Genomic DNA, 25,161 nt, shown 5'->3' with positions numbered 1-25,161 from the left:
GCTCCTCGGGCCCTCCAGCTGACGTGGCGTGTGGCTGAACGGGCTCCTCGGGCCCTCCAGCTGACGTGGCGTGTGGCTGAACGGGCTCCTCGGGCCCTCCAGCTGACGTGGCGTGTGGCTGAATGGGTTCTCCCGAACCTCCAGCAGACGAGACATGAAGCTGGCTGGGTTCTCCTGAACCTCCAGCAGACGAAGCATGAAGCTGGCTGGGTTCTCCCGAACCTCCAGCAGACGAAACATGAAGCTGGCTGGGTTCTCCCGAACCTCCAGCAGACGAGACATGAAGCTGGCTGGGTTCTCCTGAACCTCCAGCAAACGAAGCATGAAGCTGGCTGGGTTCTCCCGAACCTCCAGCAGACGAAGCATGAGGCTGGCTGGGTTCTCCTGAACCTCCAGCAGACGAAGCATGAGGCTGGACGGGCTCCCCGGGCCCTCCGGCTGACACTGAAAAAGGCTGCACAAGCTGCACCTCCGTCCCCGGCTCCAAAACGACCTGGATAGCAGTCCCACAACAGCTTAGCTGAGCCTGATGGCTAGCATTTCCTGTGCAAACAGTCTCTTTACAGCCGGGCTCATGAACCGGAAAAGCAGTGTCAGCTTCTCTAACCTCCGGAGAAAAAACATGAGGAGCCAAAACATAGTCACTCCCTTGCGTTTGTGGTGCGGAGCGTCGGTGGCGCGCACGCCGCTTTTTCTTGAGAGTGGGAGACGGCGGAGCAACGGGTGGAAGTCCCTGGTAACTCCGGGGACCCCCGAGAGCCAGTCGAGTTCCCCGGAAAGGGTGCTCATGCTCTGGAATGAGCCATGGCTTCCACCGGAGCTCCTCCTCCAATAGAGCGCTGAATATTGCCTGACGTTCGTCGTAGTTCAAATCTATGGCGTCCAGCGCTTCCTCGCACTGGACCGTGGCAAGAGTGTGGCAAGACTGTGACGAGGGTGTGGAAACTGATGAGCTGAGAGGTGGTGCCGCTGCGGCGAGTCTCAGCGAACCGACACGAACCGTCTCAGGCTCGCAAGGCAGCGGCAGTGATTCCTGTTCGTGGTTTTGATGCTGCTGCGGTGGCAAAACTGTGCGAACGAAATCCTGCACATCCTCCGACAATTCCGCCGTGTAAACAGGGTAAGCAGACAAGATCTGTCGTAGCTGAACTTTAACTGACTCCTTCTCACTCTCCTGTCTGCATACTGAATAGATTCTCCACTGTCCCTGGAGGATGGTCACACGAGTGCTGAACTCAAAAAAATCCTCGCAGACATCCGCTGGGTCCATACTGGTCGGGTCGTTCTGTCACGGCGGGGTGCGCCGATGTGAATGGAAACAGGACCCAAAGGCAGATGAAGACGAGGAGTTGTAAGTTTAAACAGAAAGCGATCCTTTATTTGGATGATTGCAGGGCTAAAACCAGGAACCTAAAGCAAACTGACAAAAAAAAACCCACTAAGAAACAAAGACTATGACATACTATGACAAAGACTGTAACTATGACTATGGTGGAAAAACAGGCGAAGACTATGACTGTAACTGTAACTCTGGTAAGATAAACAGACGACCCGACCATGACATGCAGAAAACAGAAGACTTAAATACACACATGAGGTGATCAGGGGAAGTGGAGACACATGAGGAAACAGCTGACTGACATGAATCTAATGACAGGACCAGGAGGAGTGAAACTAAATACAATGACCAAAGAACACATGACACTGTCAGAATAAAACAGGAAACACTAAAACTAGACATGACAATACAAACTTAACATACCAAATACGTGATGAATAATGCAAGAACTCAAACATAGAAAACCCAGGAACAATAACTGCCTAAACTAAAGGCAAATAGGAAATAACACAAAACTAACAACATCTCAAAAAATAAGAACAATACAAAGAAAACTCAAAGTGCTGGGTCGGAGACCCAGCCTGTGACAGTTTGTACCAACAGTATGACGGGAATCTCTGATGGACCCTGCACAGCACAACCACAGCACTGGTCATGATGTTGTAAAGGAAACAGGAGTCCCTTCAGAGAAAGTCTCAAGTTTTTTCTTTAATTCCAATTTTTTTATCCAACATTACAGCAAATTAAAGATGTACGGCAGATGCAGAGTTATGGCAGGAAGTAAATTTATCTGAAAGTTATGCAAAGTAACTGTGAGAGTATAATTTTACGTAGATCATCGCTGGGTTAGCCTTCACACATGGTTGTTTGTGCCATTCATGTTTTGGATGTTCTGTTGCAAGTAAGGGTTAGGCATGAAAAATGGCTCCGTTAGTTTTAGGAAAAGATACTGGTTTTGCTCAAAGCTCTCACAGCAGCTGAAACATGGCACATGGGAGTGACGTGTCAGGAGAGACCGAGCATTCTCACAAATGCAGAAACTCAGGAATGAAAACAGATGTAAAACTCGATGATCTCTGTGGGAAACTCTGTCTTTCCAGGATCCGGCTGTGCAGTGGTGCACAGTGTCCTAGGAGGATGAGTCACACAAAAATCTAAATGACAGTTTGAGAAGGTTGTATAGACACTACTGAGAGAGGAGTGAGGTGGGGAAAGCTCATTCCATAAAAAACAATAAAAACTTTATCAGCTTTAGTGGAAACAAGAAAGTCTCCTTTGGTTTTTGCTGGTCGACAGACTCCATGATCAGCTGTTAGCTGTACCTGCACCTACTCAGACAGCACCTTTCAGCCTAAAAAGGCCTAAAATATTCTCAGTGATATTATTGAGGAATCTGCCAAACTTATTTAAAAAAAAAAAATCTTCGATCATTTTCTGAGACGGTGCTCGTAGACGGCCACTTCATTGCTGGGCCTGAAGAGGTTAATGGAGCTGAGAGCTTCAGCAGATAAAATTCACTTCACCTTGAGCGGACCTCTCCTGGGCGACCTGCTTCTTCATGCAGAGGAGGGGGCCTCTGCATGAAGAGGTGAAGGGATTTTGAATGTGTGCTGTGACACGCAGTTATTTAAGGATAGATCCAATTTCTTGGTGTGTTTGATGACTTTGGCAGCAGCCGTGTGGACGAGCTGCAGCTGTCTGAGTGATTTTTTCCTCAGACCTGTGAAGACACAATTAAAACCGTCTCGCCTGCTGAAAATAAACGATTCCACAAATTATTTCCATATGTGGCTGAGACAGGAATCCTGTCACTCCTGCTCTGCTCTAAAGGGGGAAGGAGGACCGTTTCACTTCAAGTGGATGTTAAATGAATCGGCTCACCTGCAGCTCTGATGTGTAGATTTTTGTGTATTGGACTTTGAGTGAGTGACCTTTTGATTCTAATTTGTTGTTTAGTGATAAAAAAACAATAATTCCAGTTCCTGACGAAGGCCTGGCTTTTTTAACTGATGATTCATGTTTCAATAACAATATCAGGTCCTGTGTTAGCAAAAATCACTTCAGCATATTTCACTGATAGTTGCAACAACACCCTGGATCTGCTGGGATTTATTATATAACCATTAAAAGCATTGTTACAAAATATCAAAATCAATCAATCAAAATTTTTTTATATAGCACATTTTTAAAGACCGAAGTACACCAAAGTGCTTTCCAGTAAAATCATGATACAGATAAAAATCACAATATAAAATATAAATTACAGATATAAATAAAATATAAAATAATTACATAATCTAAATGCAAAGCCAGATGTAAATTACCCTAATTCGCCTTGAATGCCAGGTTAAACAAATACGTTTTTAAACGTGATTTAAAAGACTGAATGGAATCTGATGCGCGAATATGAAGAGGAAGAGTATTCCATAACCTGGGTGCAGCAGCGGCAAAGGCACGGTCTCCTCTGGTCTTCAGCCGAGACCTAGGTTGCACTAAGAGCAGTTGGCCCAATGATCTTAATGCTCTCTGAGGGCTATACAGACAGAGGAGATCAGCTAGGTAGTCAGGTGCCATATTGTTTAGAATTTTATAAGTAGACAATAAAATTTTAAAATCAATTCGGTATTTAATAGGAAGCCAGTGTAAATTTGCCAGAACAGGGGTGATAGAATCGTACTTTCTAGTGCCGGTCAAGAGACGTGCTGCGGCATTTTGAACCAGCTGCAAACGCTGAAGAAGAGAAGATTGTAGGCCCAAGTAGAGAGAATTACAATAATCCAGTCTTGAAGCGATGAAAGCATGAATGAGTTTCTCCAGATCTTTGTGTGGTATGTAAGGTTTAGCCTTAGAAATTAGGCGTAGTTGGTGAAAGCTGGTTTTTACCACAGTAGAGACCTGTTTATCTAGTTTGAAGGAACTATCCATGAAAACTCCAAGATTCCTAGCAGCATCAGTGAGGTGGTTAGCAACAGGCCCGAATGTGCCAGTCAGTTGTCCCAGAGGCATATTTCTATCAAAAACAATAATTTCTGTCTTCTTTTCATTTAAAGTAAGAAAGTTACGTGATAACCAGTCTTTGACATCGCTCAGACAATCAAACAGAGGATGTAGTGAAGATGAAACATCCCCAGTCAGGTGGAGGTAGATTTGAATATCATCAGCATAGCATAGCAGTAGATATAAATAGATATATATCCTCACTGTTACATTATCAAAACACCCTAATGACCACCAGCTATAATTACCAATATTCCTTTAACATTAATCAACACTTTTCACTTACACTGGCTGCGAACTGCTTCCTGAGCACTCAGAGCAGTGATGGGAGATTGACTGGTGTTTCCTGCACTCACTGAAATGGCAGCTCAGGTGACTCCTCATGGTGCTTGTGTTTGCAGGTGCACAGGGGACGAATGCGGCCTGTAACGCTCTGCTCTGTCATTTCCTTAGCCGTGGTCTTTATGGGTACTGCGTGCTTTTACACTCAAAAATGTCTGCCACAACACGCCATGGTCACGGCATACGAGTGTCCATCTGCACTGCAGCTGTAAACCTTTCATATGAAGCACAAGCCACAGGAAGTAATGGGTTTCATATCGCAGCAGAATGTAACCATGGTCGTGTCCAGCTGGTGCCGGTCTCAAGATTAAAGATTCCAAATCACTGTTTTCCTTGATTTGACTCAGACGGGTGGATCTAAAATACGTCTCGGTAAACACTGGTCAATTTCAATTCGGAACAGGCTCAATGTATATAACCTCTATATATGTATATGACCTTTAGATCACTATGAGAAAGGTGATCAAACTTCAGGTTGAAATAATAAAATTTAGGGTATTTTACTGCTGTCAAAGGTCAAAATGTGTCTGACCTGAACAGTATGTAAGGGTTAAACAGAGTTTTGTGATGTAGAGAGTACAGAATCTTATTGTTGTGTTTTAGTTTGTCCATGTATATACAACACATATATAGATGTTCACCATATCATATACCATATCAGTCATATCTTCAGCTCTGATGTTAGGAGACTTTATGAAGCAACAAGCATGGAGATAAAGAGGCCCGAGAACGGACCCTTGAGGAACACCTACAGGTTAGAGAAAATATAATAAAAGAAAATAATAAAGAAAATAGAAAAATAGTAAGGAGCAAAATATTAGAGCGACATGGTAAAAGAGAAAAGATGACTAAATATATATGTATCTATAAATATAAATATATGTACACTAGTGATTAAATAAGAAAATCTTGAAAAGAAATATGACGGGGGGCAGATGGGATATTGCACAGGAATGAGCAGCAGAAAATTACAGTATTGCACTTTTTAAACATAAATATCAATAACAATGAAGTGGAGTGACCAGTGCAGATTAAACAGAGTACTTGTGAAGCTGCAGTGTAGCTTCTGAGTGCGTCCTGTGGACTGTGTTGTGTGTGTTTAAGTGTTGTGGTTGAGGTGTCGTATGGCTTGATGGTAGAAACTGTTTTTGAGTCTTGCAGTCCGAGCAGACAGGCTCCTGTAACGTCTGCCAGATGGTAACAAGGAGAAGAGCTGAGGTGGCTGTGGTCCTTGCTGTGTGCTTTACGGAGGCATCGCTGGAGATAAATGTCCTGAATGGCAGGAAGCCTCGTGCCAGTGATGTGCTCTGCTGCCTTCAACACCCTCTGTAGTGATTTACGGCTGCTGGCAGAGCAGCTTCCGTACCAAACTGTGATGCAGCTCGTCAGCAAGCTCTCAATTGCACACCTGTAAAAATGTAGGTGATGTTGGCGTTCATGCTAAACTTCCTCAGCCTCCTCAGTAAGTAAAGCCGCTGGCGAGCTTTCCTGATAGCAGTGTCTGTGTGAAGGGTCCAGGAGAAGTCCTCTGTGATGTTGACTCCAAGGAACTTGAAGCTGCTGACCCTTTCGACCTTGACACCGTTGATGTGGCTGGGCTGGTGTTCCCTGACTGGTCGTTTCCGGTAGTCCACTAAAATCTCTCTAGTTTTGCTGATGTTGAGAGTCAGGTTATTTTCCAGACACCACTCGTACAGCGCCATCACCTCCTCTCTATAGGTCGTCTCATCATTGCCTGTGATGAGGCCTATGATGGTTGTGTCATCCGCAAACTTGATGATGATGTTGGACACGTGTTTAGCAACACAGTCGTGTGTGAACAGGGAATATAGGAGGGGGCTAAGCACACAACCCTGTGGCGTACCTGTGTTTAGGATGAGTGATGAGGAGGTGTGTTTACCAACTCTCACCACCTGGGGCCTGTTTGTGAGGAAGTTTAGAATCCATCTGCAGATCGGTGTTCCCAGCCCAAGGTCGACGAGCTTCGTGGCAAGTTTTGAGGGGATGATGGTGTTAAATGCCGAGCTGTAGTCGTTGAAGAGCATCCTTGCATATGTATCTGTCATGAACCGAAGTTCCAGGCACAAGCTGGACCCAGGAGCAGAACACACACACACAGCGGTACGAGAGAACAAAAAATAAACTTTATTATAACTGAGGGTGTCCCGGGAGGGTAGAAGGGAAAAAACGCACGGAACCAGAAAAACCGAGGGACCGGGAGGTGAATCGCGCAGGAACGCCGAGAGCGGGACTGTGGGAGGCTGAAACAGAAAAAGGAAAAAAGGATTATTGGGGAGTGGGAAAACTGCAGCATACGAAGGGAAGTAGAGTACGCGTCTTACGATGATAGCGGGGCCGAGGGAACCGGAGGGAGGGGTGAGGGTCCGTGGGGAGAAGCTTCAGAAAGGTCGAGGCGGCTGGGGCTGATTTTGATCCAAATTCCGGACAGGCAGGTGGACAGGCTGGTGGCTCAAACACGCCGAGCTGTGATCTGAGTATACAAGGCAGAGTTAGTGTTAGTGATAGGTTTACATAAGGGCTTTCCCGCAGGTGTACGTTACCGCAGAAGGACGACTACGAACTGGCGTGGAGCAGCAGGCTGGGCAGGATTAAATAGTCCACCTGGTGATCGCCCGGGATGGGATGCAGGTGTGGAGTTAGCAGCCACGCCCACGGGAGTGGGCATCCCATCAGCACCTCGGACGCCGGGCCGCGGACCATGACAGTATCGACTACATCTGTTCCTTCAGATTTCTGAGAGTAGAGAACAGCAGCAAATAGTTTTCTCCAGAAAAAACTTTTCAACAGTTCCAGGTGACTGATTTGTGAGAGACAGATGTTTCATCCAATTACCTGCTGACCATAGTGACGCAGTGCTCAGTAGTTTTCAGTCAGTTTCCAAGAAAGAGTTCAGATGTGCCTCTGTCAAGCGGTCCATCTGCTGTCAGGTTACCAATTCTGTGGGTATTCCCAAAAGACGGCTCAAACCATCTGAAGAAAAAGCAAAGATGTCCATCATCTTCATTCTTTATTTTTGAATTCAGAAACTTCAGTGTGAGTCACATCAGTCACAACTTTATTTTTACATAATTTATTTTTATTCTTGTAAGCTTCTCTACGCTCCACACATGCTTCACTGCACGATGACTGCGTGAACGGCTGTAGAGCTGAAACAAGAAGTGGAATGATGTCACAGTAGCTTGTTTAAGCCTTAAATTGTTTATATTCCAGAAGATCAGGTACACCAAAGCTGCTGTCAACAGTTTTCTGTGCTCCTGTGGACTGAAACTGCTGCTGAATTGCTCTGAATGTTCTCGGAAGCGTGATATGTAGATTGCTTTGTAATCAGCCATGTTTGTTTTCTGTCTGATTTAAATGAGCTGCAGTGATGATAAGTTTCCAGAATGATCCGGATCCAGCTCTTTTCCTGTTTGAGTGTGTGACTCAGTGCTGCAGGCCTGGCTTCTCTGTAGCGCTCTGTTTCTTTTGTCTGTCGTCCTCGCTTCATTTTAGACGTGTGAACACGGCGTTCTCTGACAAACAGAAACCTTTGGCGGTAAAGCTCCAATAAAATTAGAAACATGAGAAAGGATGACAGTCGGGTTCGGCTCAGCGTGGAAGTCCCATAAAGGAAAAAATTACTGGGGATAAGATCGAGAAGAGAAAATAACTGTCATATAGGAGCTTTTTTTACTGTTCCCACAACAAATTCTCACATTAAATTTCTCTTTCATTCTTGAAACAACACAATGTTCAAAAAGGAGACAAATGATCATGCTTTTTTTAATGTTTAACAGGCTCAGTGTTAAAAAAAAGGCACGCAATTTTGCACATAGGTTTTAGTGTTTCAGCCGTCGCCATTTTGGGTTTTTTGGACTATATTTGTGTGGTTAATAGTCTGCATCCCCTAATTGTATAAAAAAAAAAAACCATCTAAATTGAAGCTCTGCCTTTGTGGATGCTCTGTTAGAAGGAGAACTTTATTGATCCCCGTAGGGAAATTCCTCTCTGCATTTAACCCATTCACTCAGTGAAGCAGTGGGCAGCCATTGGGCGCCCGGGGAGCAGTGTGTAGGGTACGGTACCTTGCTCAGGGGTACCTTAGGGTAGCTGTTCAGGGGAATCGAACCCCCGACCTTCTGATCATGGGGCTACCACTCTACCTACTGAGCTATCCCTGCCTGTGAAGTTAGTACAGTAACTTCACAGCAGCCATATTATTGGTCACATGATGTCATTAAAAAGGCTCCAAAAGGCTCCAAAAGCACAAACACAGACCAGAGGTTGAGTTCAGGTGAGTCCTAGTAGACAGCTAGCAGCTACAGCTGCTTGTGTCACCATCCACCTGTCAGTCAAAGAGGCTACGCCCCTTTGACTGACATCAATGACAGAGCCCTGTGGAACACCATGAGCTGTAAGAAGGCACTCTGTGGTGGTTTTTGTTGCTCACAGTGATTTCTGATGGTTACTGCTTCCAGTAAAACTCTGGTTTGAATGTAAAATACTTCAGGTCAGACCTTCAGAGGCTCATCATACATGCGGACTTATGTTTCTTAATACAAACATTTCTGTTAAGTTTATTGTGTATTTTTAATATATATACAGTATCATTAAATAATAATAATGGATACTTTATTGATCCCCATGGGGAAGTTACTTGTTTTTTCCTCTGCATTTGACCCATTCACTCAGTGAAGCAGTGGGCAGCCCACTAAGCAGGCGCCCGGGGAGCAGTGTGTAGGGACGGTACCTTGCTCAGGGGTACCTCAGGGTAGCCGTTAAGTGGATTCGAACCGCCGACCTTCCGATCATGGGGCGACCACTTTACCTACTGAGCTATCCCTGCCCCCACAGCACTTCTGCTTCTCTGTGTGAAACTAAAGGCTATCGTGAGTATTTTGTCTGACACTGACACCAGGTCAAATGTTCAGACGATTTACCAAAGTTACCACAATACAATTTAAACAGGTGAGTTAACATGGGAGTCCATGAGGACTCACTGCTGCCTGCGCTGGTCGTTAGAGGAACTGCAGGTTTGGGTTTTTGGCTCTGGAGGTTGAGAAACATTTTCATGCACAGACAGGAGACCTTTGAAGGTCGTGCGCGAGTAGATACAGACGGTTGGGACTGTACACTGAACATGTTTCTGTTTTCTGTTCCTCAGGGGAGGAGTTTTACGAGACGTCTCCATACGAGCCGATCCACTTCTCTGAGGAATTCAGACATGCCTCCATCATCTCAGGTAACGCCACTGTGTGTGTGTGTTTGTGTGTGTGTGTGTGTGTATGTTTGTGGGAGCAGACTGAAGCAACGGACACACACTCATCTAGGTTGGTGTGGGTGGAGGAGGGGCTGATTAAACTCGGGCCACTCGCTCCATCTGTGAGTGCGTGAATGAATGCGTCTTTGTAATTACAGACGTGTGAGAGAGCGTGCAGCTGAAGCAGCTCTTTCATAAAAACCTATTTTCCGTCCAAAATGCGTTTGTGCCTCTACATACTGCGCTCATTATTCAGAGGGCAGAGAGATAACCTCTGCTCCTTTTCATTACAGGCTGTCACATATCGTTGACATCCCACATGGATCAGTGTGGAGGTGGAAATGTGCTCAGGGCTGCAGCTAATTATTATATTTTCATTATTGATTAACCTGCAGATTACTCTTAATGAAATTATGAAATATTAAGTTTATTAAATGCAGAAAAAATGCTGCAAAATTGCTCATAAGTATTTTTTGGAGAGTTTCAAGTTTTTTCCCGCTGTTACGTTTCTGTTGCTTTTCACTGCACCTCTGTGGAAACGTCTGCCGTGGAAAGTTTAAAGTATTCACAGATTTGGAACGTCATGCAGTCTTTTGTTTAAAGCACACAGGTGTGGGTGGTGTGGCTCGTTTAGTGGCCAATAAAAAGCTCTGATTAGCACATCTCTTTGTGGAGAGTGCTGCTGTGTGTGTGTAATCATAGTGTTATGTGAGATCAGTGGCAGAGTTACGTGTTGTTTCTAACTATAAAACATCCAGAGTGAGACCATGGCAGGATAATGAAATATACTCACATGTCCTGGTATATGAATCTCACTTATCCTCACCTCTATTAACATAATTAAACTTTATTTATACAGCACCAAATCACAACAGCAGTCACCTCTAGATGCTTTCTGTTGTGAGATAAAGACACTATAATAATACAGAGAAAACCCAACAATCAGACTATGAGCAAGCACTTTGGTGACATTGAGAAGGAAAAACTTCCATTTAACAGGAAGAAACCTTCAGCAGTACCAGGCTCAGGGAGGGGCGGGTCCATCTGCTGCGACCGATTGGGGAGAGAGAAGGAAGACAGGACAAAGACACACTGTGGAAGAGAGCCAGAGATTAATAATAACTAATGATTAAATGCAGAGATGTATAAACACATACTGAGTGAAGAAGAAACACTCAATGCATCATGGGAATCCCCCAGCAGCCTACACCTATTGCAACATAACTAAGGGAGGATTCAGGGTCACCTGATCCTGTCCTAACTATATGCTTTATTAAAAAGGAAAGTTTGAAGCCTAATCTTAAAAGTAGAGATAGTGTCTGTCTCCTGAATCCAAACTGCAAGCTGGTTCCATTCTACTTTTAAAAATTCTAGGAACAACAAGTAGGCCTGCAGTGTGAGAGCAAAGCAAAGCGCTCTAATGGGGTTATGTGGTACTATAAGGTCATTAAAATAAAACAGAGCCTGATTATTCAGCACCTTATATGTGAGGAGCAGGATTTTGAATTCTGGATTTAACAGGGAGCCAATGAAGGGAAGCCAATATAGGAGAAATCTGCTCTTGCTGCAGCATTTTGAATAACTGAAAGGCTTTTCAGGGAGTTTTTAGGACCTATCCTAGTTTTGTATCATGTGTCACATGACTGTTGGTACCACCTGGGCTTCTCAGATGCCCTGAAGTGCAAATGGCAAAAATTTTAAATGAGTTTCAATAAACTGATTTTGGTAAAGTATTGGTTTTTCTTGAGGCATATGTAACGCATAGTTGCTCATCAGGAATGTTTGAAGGATGAAATGAGAACAGCGAAGCGGTTAGGCTCAGGCACTAAATCTACCAGGGTCATGTAAGGTGCTGAAAGCTGCTTGTGAGGTTCAGACGCCCTGCAGTCACTGAGTGAAACTGTTGGATGTGTGTGTTCAGTCTTCTCCTTCATACGTTCCAAAGAACCTCCTCGCTGTTGATATCACGGCTGCTGATGACTCAGTTATCATCACCACAGGATCCCTGCAGAGTTATCTTCTTTATCCTCATGCAATGAGCCAGCACCAAAAAATAAAACATGGAAAGGATGTTTTTGGATGCCATCGATGAAGGATTTCATGAAAAGATGCACTTAAATGAATCGATGTATTAAAAATGTGTTTTTCACTCTCTGTCAGCATGTTAGCAGGACTCCATTAAAGCTGTGCATGGCTCTCCGTCTCGGTCTCACACGTTTCTGAGGAGTGTTTAAATGTCAGACGCCCTGAGCGATACAGCGTCATTTACACTTTCTTTCTGTGTGTGTGTGTGTGTGTGTGTGTGTGTGTATGTTAGTGTGTGTGTGTGGTCAAACATCTGTGAAATAGACTCACGGCTCTGTAAATTGGCTTCTGCTCTCTCAGATTAACACGAGTCCAAACAACACGGTCAACGCAGGAGTGCTGCAACCAACACAGCTTCAAAAGCACTTTCTGTTCCTAACACACTCACACTCTCTTTCACAAACTCTCTTTCACACACACACACACACACACACACGCACGCACACACACACACACACACACACACACACACACACTTGTCTTCATATCTTAGTGAGGACATCTAAATGACATAACCCTTTCCTTAGCTGCTTACCCTAAACATCAAAAATGAATGTCTAACCCTAACCATAATCCTAACCTACCTGTAACCCTGACACTGAAACCACATTTTGAGTCTCAAAAATGTCTTCAGACTCGTGAGGATGAACACTTTGTCCCCATAAGTTGCAACTATAGTAGCAATTTTTGGTCCTCACAAAGTCATGTAAACACGGTGCACACACACAGACACACAGAGGACACTGGTGCAGGTGTTGTGTAAAGTTTCCCTTATTTCCTCTAACACGACGTCACCAAACACAACATTAATCTGTGGCCGCTCCTTTGCACGCGTGCAGGACAGGCGCGTGGGGGGAGGGGCCGGCTTGCAGTCCAATCACCTGTCATCAGGAGTCTGACTGCATGATGTGAAGATGTGCAGCGAGAGAAGCTCGAATGCTCCATGCTGATAAAAGACGACGGGGGTGGGGGGATAAGAGGATCATATAGAAGTGTGTTAAACAGCAGTGGCAAGAAGAAAGAGCCCTGGAACATTAAAGTACGTTTCAGACAAGAGTGTCGCAAATTGATTGGAGGGAAAGGCTAAGCGTGACAGAGTTTTTGTGAATACGGTGTGTGTGTGAGTGTGTGTACTCGAGAACTTGTTAACTGTTTGCAGACTCGAGGCGCAGTGAGAATACTTTAGCGTGTGCAGCGAATTAGAGCTGTAATGATTCAGCTCATACAAGCAGCTGCAAACCTGATTATAAAATTTAAATATTGTTATCTCCTCTAAACAAACTCTCTGTTTGCATTCTCGGAGCGCCGCCACCAGAGGCGGAAAAAATGGGCAAAGCTTGTGGGTCTGCAGACTGAAGCGCCTTAAACCTGCGTTCCTCCTGATGCCCAGCACGGGGCAGCTCCTGTCATGTCAGTAGAAACATGAATGAAGTCAAATTGTCCTTTGCGAGCAACTGATGTACTTGCAGCAGTCCACAGCAAATGTAGATATGTGGTCCATCCATCAAGTTCTCGGGCCAACCTGAGGTCACCTCCAATAAAGGCCAAGCCCACTTTACCTGCTACCTTTTCCTCTGTCTGCACTACATCAGTCCAGTGCAGCCATAACCTGAACACATGAAACATGCATGTAGGTAGCCATCCACTGCACAGTTGTCTTATAGTGGCAATTTCTCTGATGGCCAGCAGGGGGCGACTCCTCTGGCTGTCTGATTGTATAGAAGTCTTTGAGCGATTGAGCCTCCCACTCCCCTGATCTCTGAGCTCAGTGAACATCATCCTGATGAGTTCATGGTCTCAGTCACTGCTTTCAGGTCTCACTGAATAAAGCATGAAGCTTATTTTGAAGATCTGGAGAGTCAAAGAGGCACGATAGGGCGGTGTCCCTCAGTCAGTCATCATTCATCACATTTGAAACATGGGACAGCAAAGCTCCCCAGAATCACAAAATCAGCACAGAGTGGAGGTCAGGGTGGAGGGGTGTGTTAGCAAAGCAGTGATGATATACTTTATTCCTAAAAGTTGCAAAATTCATGTGCAACCTATAACAGAATATTTAGGTCAAACTCAGCAACACAGAATCTGACAAAGTAACCCAGTAAGGTAAAGTTACTGAGACAGAAAAAGTAACAGAGTTAAATAAGTACTTTTCGCAAGTTTATCGCCGCTCATCATCCACGCCTCCCGCTGAGCGCGTAGCGCTACTTTGAAGTTTGTTTTTTGCGCTACTTTGTACGGCACTATGTTGCCTGGCGGATGGACATGTGACCAACATACCACTCTTGAACCCCGATGCTGTGTGTCTGATCACATGCCCTTCCGCCAGGCAACGTAATGCCGTACGACAGCGGGACAAACAAAACAAATCGTCTTACGATATGACAAAAATCATGGACAATCCATAGAAAAGCCGCACCTGACTAAAAGCCGCAGGGTTCAAAGCTTGTGCAAAAAGTAGCGGCTTATAGCCCGACAATTACGGTAAATAACCCGAGATTCACAAACTTTACAGAAAATGTAAAGTTTTTGTGATATGTATTGTTGTCGGGATAATAAATGTCTTATATCGGGATATGAGATTTTGGTCATATCGCACAACCCTAATTTGTAGATGGATGTGCAGATGGATGGGCGGGTGGGTGGGTGGATAGATGGGTTGGTAAACTTTGAGTTTGGATGAAATGTTGTGTTCACAGACACAAAAAGTGATAAACTGACAGCAGCTCTGGTGTCTTACAAAGTAAGGCAGTCATTAAGCAGCAAGAGAGGTGGCGCTGTAACAGGTATGTGATCTGATATGAGAGAATACTTTAGTGAGCAGCCGGTAGTGTTACACTGTCAGGTGTTGTAAGTGAAGCTGATGCTGGACAGAGACCTGCAGAAAGACCCAGAGGCTGCTGTCAGACTCAGTTTACACAGCAGCCACTGAGCTGAGAGTTCATCCTCCCATAGATGGAAATGTGCAGAGCAAAGCCCACAGAAGCAGCAGCTGTGATTATAATGCAACAGAAGCAACTTGAGAGTTTGTCTGAGTCAAACTCTGTTAGGTTCACTCTGATGGAGGAGTTTGGTGTTAGGCTGATCAGGTTGGGACCCAGGGCAGAATTTAAGTTTACCAAAACTTGCTTTGACCCTCAAACAATGAAACTTCCTTTAACTTGTACGTTACATCACCTCACCAGACAAGCACGAAGCTCAGTGTTTTAGAAAATCTCTAATTAAAAATCCTGTGAACAACTACAACTCCCAGGGTGCATTTCACTAACTTATAACACTCTGTTAAAAATTATAACATTTATAACTTTATAACATCCTGTTATAAAATTTCAGTTCTTCTCCTTTAGCTATCCCAGCATCCTCCTCTGTCTCACCAGCCCTCTTCATGTCCTCCTTCACTCCTTCCTCCTCCCTGCAGCTCCACCTTAATCCTCTACCCTCCCTCCTCTGCACATCTTCAAACCATCTCAGCCTCTGGGACTCTGATGGACTCCCAGTGAACATCTGAACATGTGCAGCTCAGCGTCATGGATAACATTTTAGCTCAAGTTAACTCTTTTAATTAGCTTAAAATGAAATACTGTAGTTGTAAATAAAGTGTTGCATGTATTCAACTTTTAATGGTGTTTAGATGCACTTACTGTGGAATCTAAAAAGCAGCAGTTAGAGTCTCTGTGTGGTCACTTTAATGTTGGATTTATTGTAATGTTTTACTTTGAAAAGCATCCGTATACGGTCGTGTGGTTTAAATACAGCTTGTTTGTTTCCTCTTTGTGCTGATGATTCAGAGACTGCATGATTCACTTAATCAGACACAATCACGCTGCAGCTGATGGCCAGGCTCATCATCACCACTCACCCATATAAAGGGCTCTTCATCTTCTTCATCTTCATCTCTAAAGCCCCTAATCTGCATTCATTACACCCCTCTGCATGTTTTCAGAGACTCTACAGCTCCAGATGTTTCCCCTTATTCAGCTGTCTGACCTGATCAAGGTCTGAGCCTGTTCAGAGTCCACGTTTACATCTGAAACAACAATACAAAGACACAGCAAAGATGCAGCTGTCCTCACTTCAACTTCAGCTTGGGCTCAATTATATCTGGAAGAGATATGAGAGGGACAGAAAGAAAGACAAAGGAGGTGAGACAAGAGAATATGAAAGGATAGATAGAGGAAAGGACATGGAAACAGTGACGCCAGAGGTCCGGAGGGAGCAACGGGAGGAAAGAAAACCGAGAGGAGTGGAGATGATAAGAGAGGAGGAGAAATGTGAGACGAGAGCTTGGAAAAGCAGAAAGTGAGGAGAGTTGATGGCAGCAGAATGGAGAGCGGGGCAGATAATTTAACCACAGGGGAGGAAGACGTTTCCTCTGACGCAGCTTCGTCTGTGCGCTCGCGCAGGACACCGTCCGCCCAGCGTCCTCCACGTTCAGAGGAGGTAAGTGGGTTTTTCTGAGATTCACTCTGACTTCAGACACTTCCCTGCAGCTGTTCACTTCATCATCACAGTAAAGTGAGAAATTATGTTTAATATAGAGGGGGTCACTCACTGTTAGCCGAACATATAACTGAACGGTGCTGAGGTCAGAGGACAGCCAGGTAAGGTGCTGCAGGGATGTCAGCATGCAGGATCCTCAGGCCTAGCGCTGCGACTGCTCTCCATCATGGCTATTGGTAGTGGGCGGGATCTAGCAGAGAGCAGGTGAACATGTTGTCCTCAGAGTTGATATTAGAAGAAGATTTTGGGTGCAGTTTGGGTCAGAACATCTCCAAACCTGCATCACTGTTGGCGTTCCTGGTCTGCAGGGGCGGGATCTATCAGAATGACTCAAGGAAGGAACAGCGGTGACCCAGGGTCACGGGCGTCTCACTGATGCACATAGGGAGTGAAGGCTGGCTGTGTGGTCCGATCCAACAGACGAGCTGTTGGACCTCAAACGTTTATGCAGACTCTGATAGGATGCACAGAGCATCACCTCTGACCCCTGTCTACGTCTGAAAGCTCCAACTGTGACCCAGATCACAGAGCTCGTCTGCACCACAGCACTGGATGGAGACCAGTGGAGTCTCGAGTGGAGTCTGATCGCTGTCACCTGACTCATGATCTCAGTTCAGTTCAGTTTCAGTTTTATTTGTCATATGCAAGTTAGCACAGGGTCAACATTGCAATGAAATGTGTTTGACAGCAGCAGTAACTCAGCAGCATGGTACGGTAGGAGAAAATATAATAAAAGAAAATAATAAAGAAAATAGAAAAATAGTAAGGAGCAAAATATTAGAGCGACATGGTAAAAGAGAAAAGATGACTAAATATATATGTATCTATAAATATAAATATATGTACACTAGTGATTAAATAAGAAAATCTTGAAAAGAAATATGACGGGGGGCAGATGGGATATTGCACAGGAATGAGCAGCAGAAAATTACAGTATTGCACTTTTTAAACATAAATATCAATAACAATGAAGTGGAGTGACCAGTGCAGATTAAACAGAGTACTTGTGAAGCTGCAGTGTAGCTTCTGAGTGCGTCCTGTGGACTGTGTTGTGTGTGTTTAAGTGTTGTGGTTGAGGTGTCGTATGGCTTGGTGGTAAAAACTGTTTTTGAGTCTTGTAGTCCGAGCAGACAGGCTCCTGTAACGTCTGCCAGATGGTAACAAGGAGAAGAGCTGAGGTGGCTGTGGTCCTTGCTGTGTGCTTTACGGAGGCATCGCTGGAGATAAATGTCCTGAATGGCAGGAAGCCTCGTGCCAGTGATGTGCTCTGCTGCCTTCACCACCCTCTGTAGTGATTTACGGCTGCTGGCAGAGCAGCTTCCGTACCAAACTGTGATGCAGCTCGTCAGCAAGCTCTCAATTGCACACCTGTAAAAATGTAGGTGATGTTGGCGTTCATGCTAAACTTCCTCAGCCTCCTCAGTAAGTAAAGTCGCTGGCGAGCTTTCCTGATAGCAGTGTCTGTGTGAAGGGTCCAGGAGAAGTCCTCTGTGATGTTGACTCCAAGGAACTTGAAGCTGCTGACCCTTTCGACCTTGACACCGTTGATGTGGCTGGGCTGGTGTTCCCTGACTGGTCGTTTCCGGTAGTCCACTAAAATCTCTCTAGTTTTGCTGATGTTGAGAGTCAGGTTATTTTCCAGACACCACTCGTACAGCGCCATCACCTCCTCTCTATAGGTCGTCTCATCATTGCCTGTGATGAGGCCTACGATGGTTGTGTCATCCGCAAACTTGATGATGATGTTGGACACGTGTTTAGCAACACAGTCGTGTGTGAACAGGGAATATAGGAGGGGGCTAAGCACACAACCCTGTGGCGTACCTGTGTTTAGGATGAGTGATGAGGAGGTGTGTTTACCAACTCTCACCACCTGGGGCCTGTTTGTGAGGAAGTTTAGAATCCATCTGCAGATCGGTGTTCCCAGCCCAAGGTCGACGAGCTTCGTGGCAAGTTTTGGGGGATGATGGTGTTAAATGCCGAGCTGTAGTCGATGAAGAGCATCCTTGCATATGTATTCCCTTTCTCCAGGTGAGTGAGGGTGGTGTGCATTGCCAGGGCGATGGCATCCTCTGTGGCTCTGTTTGTCCGATAGGCAAACTGAAGAGGGTCCAGTGTGTCAGGGAGGGAGGAGCAGATGTGACCTTTGACCAAGCGCTCCAGGCACTTCATGATGACGGATGTCAGTGCAACAGGACGGTAGTCATTCAGACAGGAGACCACTGATTTTTTGGGAACGGGAATGATGGTGGATGCTTTGAGGGACGTGGGGACCACTGACTGCCTCAGGGAGAGGTTGAAGATGTTGGTGAACACCTCTGCCAGCTCGCCTGCACACACTCTGAGTAGCCGGTCTGGGATGCCGTCTGGTCCTGGAGCTTTTTGAGGATTTACCTTTTTAAAGGTCCACCTCACAGCTTCTGTTTTTAGAGTTAAAGTTGCAGCCTCACTGTCCTCCTGAGGGTAGAGGATCTGCTCTCTGTTGTCCGCGTCAAAACGAGCATAGAAGTTGTTAAGCTCGTCTGCAAGAGATGCAGTGGGCTGAACACTGACTGTGTTGACCTTCTTGTAGTCAGTGATGCTGCGCAGTCCATTCCACAGTCGCCTGGTGTCAAAGCTGTGGTAGCTGGACTCCATTTTGTCCCTGTAGTCCTTTCTGGCCTTTTTTATGGACTTTTGGAGGTCGTACCTGGCTGCTTTATATGCATCGGCATCCCCGGAGTTAAAGGCAGAGGTCCGCACTTTTAGCTTGGTGCGAACGTCTTTATTTACCCAGGGTTTCTGATTTGGATATATGCGGACAGTGGTTTTTGTGATGGTATCATCCATGCACTTTCCAATATATCCAATGACAGAGTCTGTGAGTTCATTGATGTTGCCATCAGCTGCATCCACAAATATCTGCCAGTCAGTTGTGTCAAAGCAGTCCTGCAGGACCTCCTCAGCCTCACTGTCCCATTTGTAAATAACCCTGGAAGCTGGTTTTTCCTGTTTCAGTCTTTGTCTGTATGCAGGCAGCAGCAGTATGGAACAATGGTCTGCCTTACCAAAAGCTGGGCGGGGGAGGGGTTTGTAGCACTCTTTGAATGGAGTGTAACAGTGGTCCAATGTTTGATCACCTCTTGTGGGGAAGGAGATGTGCTGATAGTATTTGGGGAGAACCTTCTTCATGTTGGCTCTGTTGAAGTCTCCCAGCACAATAAAGGCAGCTTCTGGATTTTTGTTCTCAAGTCCAGTAATGATGTCATACAGTTCGTCCATAGCAGCAGCTTTATCAGCATGTGGGGGAATGTAAACAGCTGAGAGGAGAACTGAGCTGAACTCCCTTGGGAGGCAAAAAGGCCTGACTTTAATTTTTTTTTTGGTCAGCAGCTCGAGGCTCTGAGAGCAGTAAGTTTTTAAGATACACACATCTCTAGCCCACAAGGAGTTAACCATAAAGCACACCCCTCCTCCCCTTTTCTTGCCTGAGTCCTTCGTTCGGTCTCCCCGGTAAAAAGTGAATCCATCCGGCGTGATGGCGCAGTTGGGGACGCTGGGCTCCAGCCATGTCTCTGTGAAGGCCAGAACGCAGCAGTTGCTGATGTCTTGTTGGTGTTTAATCCGTGCACGCAGCTCGTCAAGTTTCTTGTCCAGAGACTGGAGATTTGCTGTAAAGTCCGAACTGGCTGACGAATGTAGCTCCAGAAGCGTTTGTCTGTCATACCGAGTGTATGATCGCGCTGTGCGCACAGAAATTGAAAGCAGTACAAAATAAATAATAACATTTTTGCTGAGATGACTGGGAGCTCTCGTCAGTGCAGCCATCTTACGGCGCAACCGGAAGCTGCTTACATGTCATTACTCCATCAGCACACAGCTTATCCGCTGAAGTCCCTGCAGCATGCTACATCTCACCTGCACCTGTACCTTTCACCATCACTTCCTCAGCTCTGGGACATGAGCTGACTCCCGCTCCACTGCGTCTGGATTTCTTCTTCCACTTCAGCCTAAGTTTCAGTTTCTAGTTTCTGCTCCACCTAAACTTATCTCTGAATCCCTGTTTTGACCTTGCTGGAAATGGTGTTGCGGTTCTTTTTTGTTTTTTTTGTTTTGTTTTGGTTGTTGTTTTTCCATAACTTGTGTATCTGCAAATATACACATTCTGTATTTTTCATATGAAAGAAACTATACTGTGGTGGGGCTTGCTAATTTCTTGTTTTGATTTATGTATGTTATGTTTTGTTTTACTTCATATGTTTCATATGTTTCATATGTTGTTTGTTTAATTTAAGACAAAAAAAAATTTAATGAATGAGAGGTAAAACTTGAGGGGGTAGGGACAAATAAGTAAATACTTCAGCCTACTCCTTTTCAAACAAATAATGGAATGATATTTTGTAATGATTGTGAAGGCACATGTTTGAAATGTTTGAAATAAAAATGAACTGAACTGAACTGAACTGAACCTTCATTTCAACTTTTTCACTAAGTCCTTTAATCTGTGAGTTCCTCTGCTTTAAGTGATTAAGTGCTCGCACCCTCCCCGGCCTCTGTTTTTAAGAAGAAAGAAAACTTGTCTTTAACAGTTTGTTTTAGAGTTCATTTCGATTCAAGAGCAGTTTTCTGGCTGTCACAGTGCTTTAACAGCTAAACTTTTATCCTCCTGTGTTGTTTATCTGCTTTCAGAGGTTACATTTCAGTTTATTTCCAACATCATTTGACACTTCAAACCCCTTCAGGTTGTTTTTAAGGAAAAGAGATGAAATGGCTTCTTTCAGCTTCCTTCCCTTTGTTGAATTTGCCTGACTCGTCCCTGTTTGACGCATCACACCTTGTCAGTCATCTGTCAAACCAACACACCAGAAAAATTCTGTTAATGTGCATTTTTCAACCCCCTTCGTTTTGTTTTTTTTAGTAAAAACTTGCCAGAGTAAGCATATTTCCTGTGTTTTGCTCTTTCACAGTCATAATGAAATTAGCAGATTAGGTTTAATCTCACTGAACGTTCTGTGTAGCAGCAGCAGGCAGCTGGACATGCCGCCGTCAGGTCGACACAACAACAGCATGAACTAATGAAAAATGTGTGAAAAGCACGATAGTTACAGAAAGCCGTTTGATTCTGACTTTAATGGGGACATTAGGATTAGCACTGGCATTAGGATTTGGATTAGGATGAGGATTAGCCCGGTGCTACACGATGCAGCACAGCTACTCTTTGGAGACCAGCAGCCCAAATACAACATGTGATATTTAAATATTTACAAGACAAAATTAAAGTGTTCTTCATTTAAGAGTTCAACACTTCCATAATTAAAACAGACTTTCTGAGTGTTATGTAATGAACCACACATAGTTTTTACTCATTGGCTTACAACGAAAATATGGTTGTTGAAATTCTCTGTGATTCGTAGTTTGCTGGTCATAGTTATAATAATGGATTGGATTTATATAGCGCTTTTCAAGGCACCCAAAGTGCTTTACAATGCCACTATTCATTCACTCTCGCATTCATACACTGGTGGAGGCAAGCTACGGTTGTAGCCACAGCTGCCCTGGGGCAGACTGACAGAAGCGAGGCTGCCATTTCGCGCCATCGGCCCCTCTGGTCAGCACCAGTAGGCAAGTAGGGTAAAGTGTCTTGCCCAAGGACACAACGACCAGGACAGAGAGCCCAGGGATCGAACCGGCGACCTTCCGGTTACAGATACGCTTCCCAACCCCCTGAGCCACGGTCGCCCGTTATGTCACACAGAGCCTCAGAGAGGCTGACTGAACACCAAGGCAACCAGTTTGGAGCTGTCAGCTCCAAAGTGATGCTCGCTGTGAGAGATGAGAGGCTCATATGAACACCGGTTGGAGACCACAGTTATAGCAACCGTTGCCTTTGAACCGGGGACCCAGTGTGTTGCTGTCGTGTCTTCACTCTGCTCTGGCTGATGATCATGTGACTGTACTCTAACAGCTGCCACGTGTTGCCACCTGTGCCCAGCTCAAAATCAGGACGTTTGCAAAGCAAGTAATCCAGCAGATTAATGACAGACCTTCTGCTGTGGATGGATCATCTCGTATGTTCTCTCACCTGGTTTCTCTGTTTTCGGCATTGTCTTCCTGTCATGTGGCGGTGTTCGTCTCTGCCCATCAGGAACCCTAACCCTTTACTGAGTAACCCTCATCCTCCATTTTGCAGGTAGCTAGCCAGCAGTTAATCCATTCTTATATAATCTAGTTTAGGCACAGCAGTGCTGTATGTTGTTTGTTAGTTCAGTCAGAATGAACTTTACTGAAACAGCTGGAAGCACAGACACTCATCATTTTATTTTTTAACTCTGAGTTATTTTTAGGGAGTGAAGGAGGATTTAGACTCGGACATGGTAAGTAGTGTCCGTATGAAGTTTGGAGAACTTGTTGTGGTATGATATTCTGTCACATGTAAAATGATTAACTCATTAAGTCTTGAGAGCCTGCTAGCAGGAACCCTTGAAGCTGTTTGCTGAGCTGCGAGGTTTCTGTTGTATTTCAGGGTGCTTAAAGAACCACATGCCTGGGTTTGTTCAGAAATTAGTGTAGCTACACTCACAAAAACCCGGCAACTCTTCAAATGGTGCTCAGAACACATCTTCACTCATACATGTGGAGGTGTCAGAACTCTTCATTAGGGGTACAGACTTGTCACATGTCGAGTTTAGAAAGTCAAAGAGCTAAGCCAGTCAGACTCAGTAGCTGTGACTGCAGGTTGTTTGTGTGGGTGGTGGATCATTCTTCCACCACATGAAGCTGAATGCAGGTGCGAACCTCCCGGTGTACCACAGAAATGCTCCTCAGGCTGTTTGGGGTCACCTGTGAAAGGTGGAGCTGACAGAGCTGCAGGTGGTGTGGGTGTGCTCCATCCTGCTGCAGTCACGTCTTCCCTTCTTGTCTTCATCTTCTCACTCTGTCACAGCTCGACCTCTTTTCCTTTTCCCCTTCATCTCCCCGCTTGTTCGCTCTCTCCTACGCCCACATCCTCCCTCCAGTTCTGTTTCTGACCTCGTTAGATCGTGTCTCCGTGGTGTGTATATATCTATAACGGACACTGGAGCAGTGTTTTAATAAAACATTATGTGTGTGTGTGTGTGTGTGTGTGTGTGTGTGTGTGTGTGTGTCTGCGTGCGTGCGTGCGTGCGTGCGTGCACGCGCGCGCGTATAGCCCTGAGCGGGGCTCTGTGTGTATATCCTGTTGAGACTGTGTGTGAGGAAGATAACAGGACAACCTAGGGCAACTCTCTAATTGGCCCGCACTCCTGCCCTGGATACTCGCTCTCTTTCTCTCTATATATATCTGCTCCTCTTCAAACATTGCGCTCATATCATTCCTTCTTCTTCTTCTTCTCTGCTGGAAGGTAGAGAGAGCCGGGTAGAGGGAGGAAGACACCGTGGGTCGAGAGGGTTAAACAGCGAGACAGACTCTAATGAAACAGTCACTCTGAAGGAGGAGGAAGCGGCTCTGTTATGTATTCAGCTTGTGCTAGCACACAATCAGTGCTCTGCAGCGCTGTGGTGTGAAGCAGTTTGAAGTGAGGAAGGATTTAAACGTTGTACCTGAGTCAGGTTTGGAAATCTTTTCGTCTGCAGTAGTGGGAAAAGTGCTTTCCTGTACATCTTTAATTCATGGAGCTTTTCTCTACTCTTAGTTCAAAGCTGATGTTAAAGTTAAGTTTAACAAGAAAGTTCAGTTCATGAATGACACGTGGAGGCAGGCTTTGCTGACTGGTATATATGGATGGTATGGATGGTATATAAAAGACAGACATAACTGAACTGTTGCTGCACACTAGTGTATGATGATCTGTTCTAAATGCTCAACATTTGCATGGTGGTCACCTGCTAATACCTACTAATTAAAGCCTCACCCCCCTAAATTGGAGTTCTTCTTGCATGGTCTGTTAGCACAGTAACCTCATAGCAGTCATACTATTGGTCACATGATGTCATTAAAAAAAACTCCAAAAGGCTCCAGCAGCACAAACACGGTCCAGAGGTCCAGTTTAGGTAAAGCCTAGCAGACAGCTAGCAGCTACAGCCACCTTTGTCACCATCCACCTGTTAGTTAAAGAGGCCACGCCCCTAATAATGCAAACTTTAAGCCTTAAAACAGGTGAGTTATAAAAACACTCTGCCCCATAACATTGTTACAAAGGAGGAAACGTTTTGGGCTGTGACAAACAAGAACATGATTTAAATGTGTAAAAAGTAGAGGATCAATAATAGAGCCCCGTGGAACGCCACGGCCCCAAGAAAACACTCTGTGATGCCCTGTTCCCTTTTCTTGTGACTCACGGTGATCTCTGATGGTTACTGCTTCCAGAAAACCCTCATTTATATGTGGACTCATGTTTCCTAAAACAAAAAATGCTGCTATTTGAAGTCTTCAGTCTCTTAATACATATGGCAGGTCTAGTGCTCATTTAACCACAGCTTTTCTGCTTCTCTGTGTGACACTGAAGGATGCCTTCAGTATTTGACACTGACACCATGTCAAATATTTGGATAATTTACCAAAATTCATGCAATTATACCACAGTGCAAGTTAACAGGTGAGTTATAAAAACATCCTCCCACTGTACAAGTGATATGAAGGTGTTAGAATTATCCACAGAGACCAAGAAGTTTGTGTATCAGG

The 25,161-nt window shown here is 45.0% G+C and overlaps 2 protein-coding genes across 2 annotated transcripts in view; one reads left to right on the top strand and one right to left on the bottom strand.

Moving 5' to 3' along the window:
• gfra2b (GDNF family receptor alpha 2b) overlaps nucleotides 1-25,161 on the top strand; it is a 156,743-nt gene that overhangs the window by 71,585 nt on the left and 59,997 nt on the right. Inside the window, exon 3 of the mRNA XM_086299895.1 lies at nucleotides 9,843-9,920. Coding sequence (XP_086156021.1) covers nucleotides 9,843-9,920 — 78 coding nt within the window. The remainder of the gene's footprint in view (nucleotides 1-9,842; nucleotides 9,921-25,161) is intronic.
• Nucleotides 16,802-20,341, bottom strand: LOC147325378 (uncharacterized). The gene has a single exon (XM_086299894.1). The coding sequence runs from the start codon at nucleotides 20,325-20,327 to the stop codon at nucleotides 18,417-18,419; it is 1,911 nt and encodes a 636-aa protein (XP_086156020.1). The 5' UTR covers nucleotides 20,328-20,341; the 3' UTR covers nucleotides 16,802-18,416.

This window comes from Aulonocara sp. 'chitande type north' Nkhata Bay, linkage group LG7 (assembly GCF_057382095.1).
Source record: "Aulonocara sp. 'chitande type north' Nkhata Bay isolate Kocher_YH1m ecotype deep benthic linkage group LG7, A_spYH_male_GT1.1, whole genome shotgun sequence".
NCBI classification, from domain to species: domain Eukaryota; kingdom Metazoa; phylum Chordata; class Actinopteri; order Cichliformes; family Cichlidae; genus Aulonocara; species Aulonocara sp. 'chitande type north' Nkhata Bay.
The sequence above is the reverse complement of the archived record's forward strand: the minus strand, read 5'-3'. Positions and strand labels throughout refer to the sequence as shown.

Coding starts and splice junctions, on each gene's coding strand:
- LOC147325378 (XM_086299894.1), bottom strand. CDS start 20,327: ATGGCTGCACTGACGAGAGCTCCCAGTCATCTCAGCAAAAATGTTATT.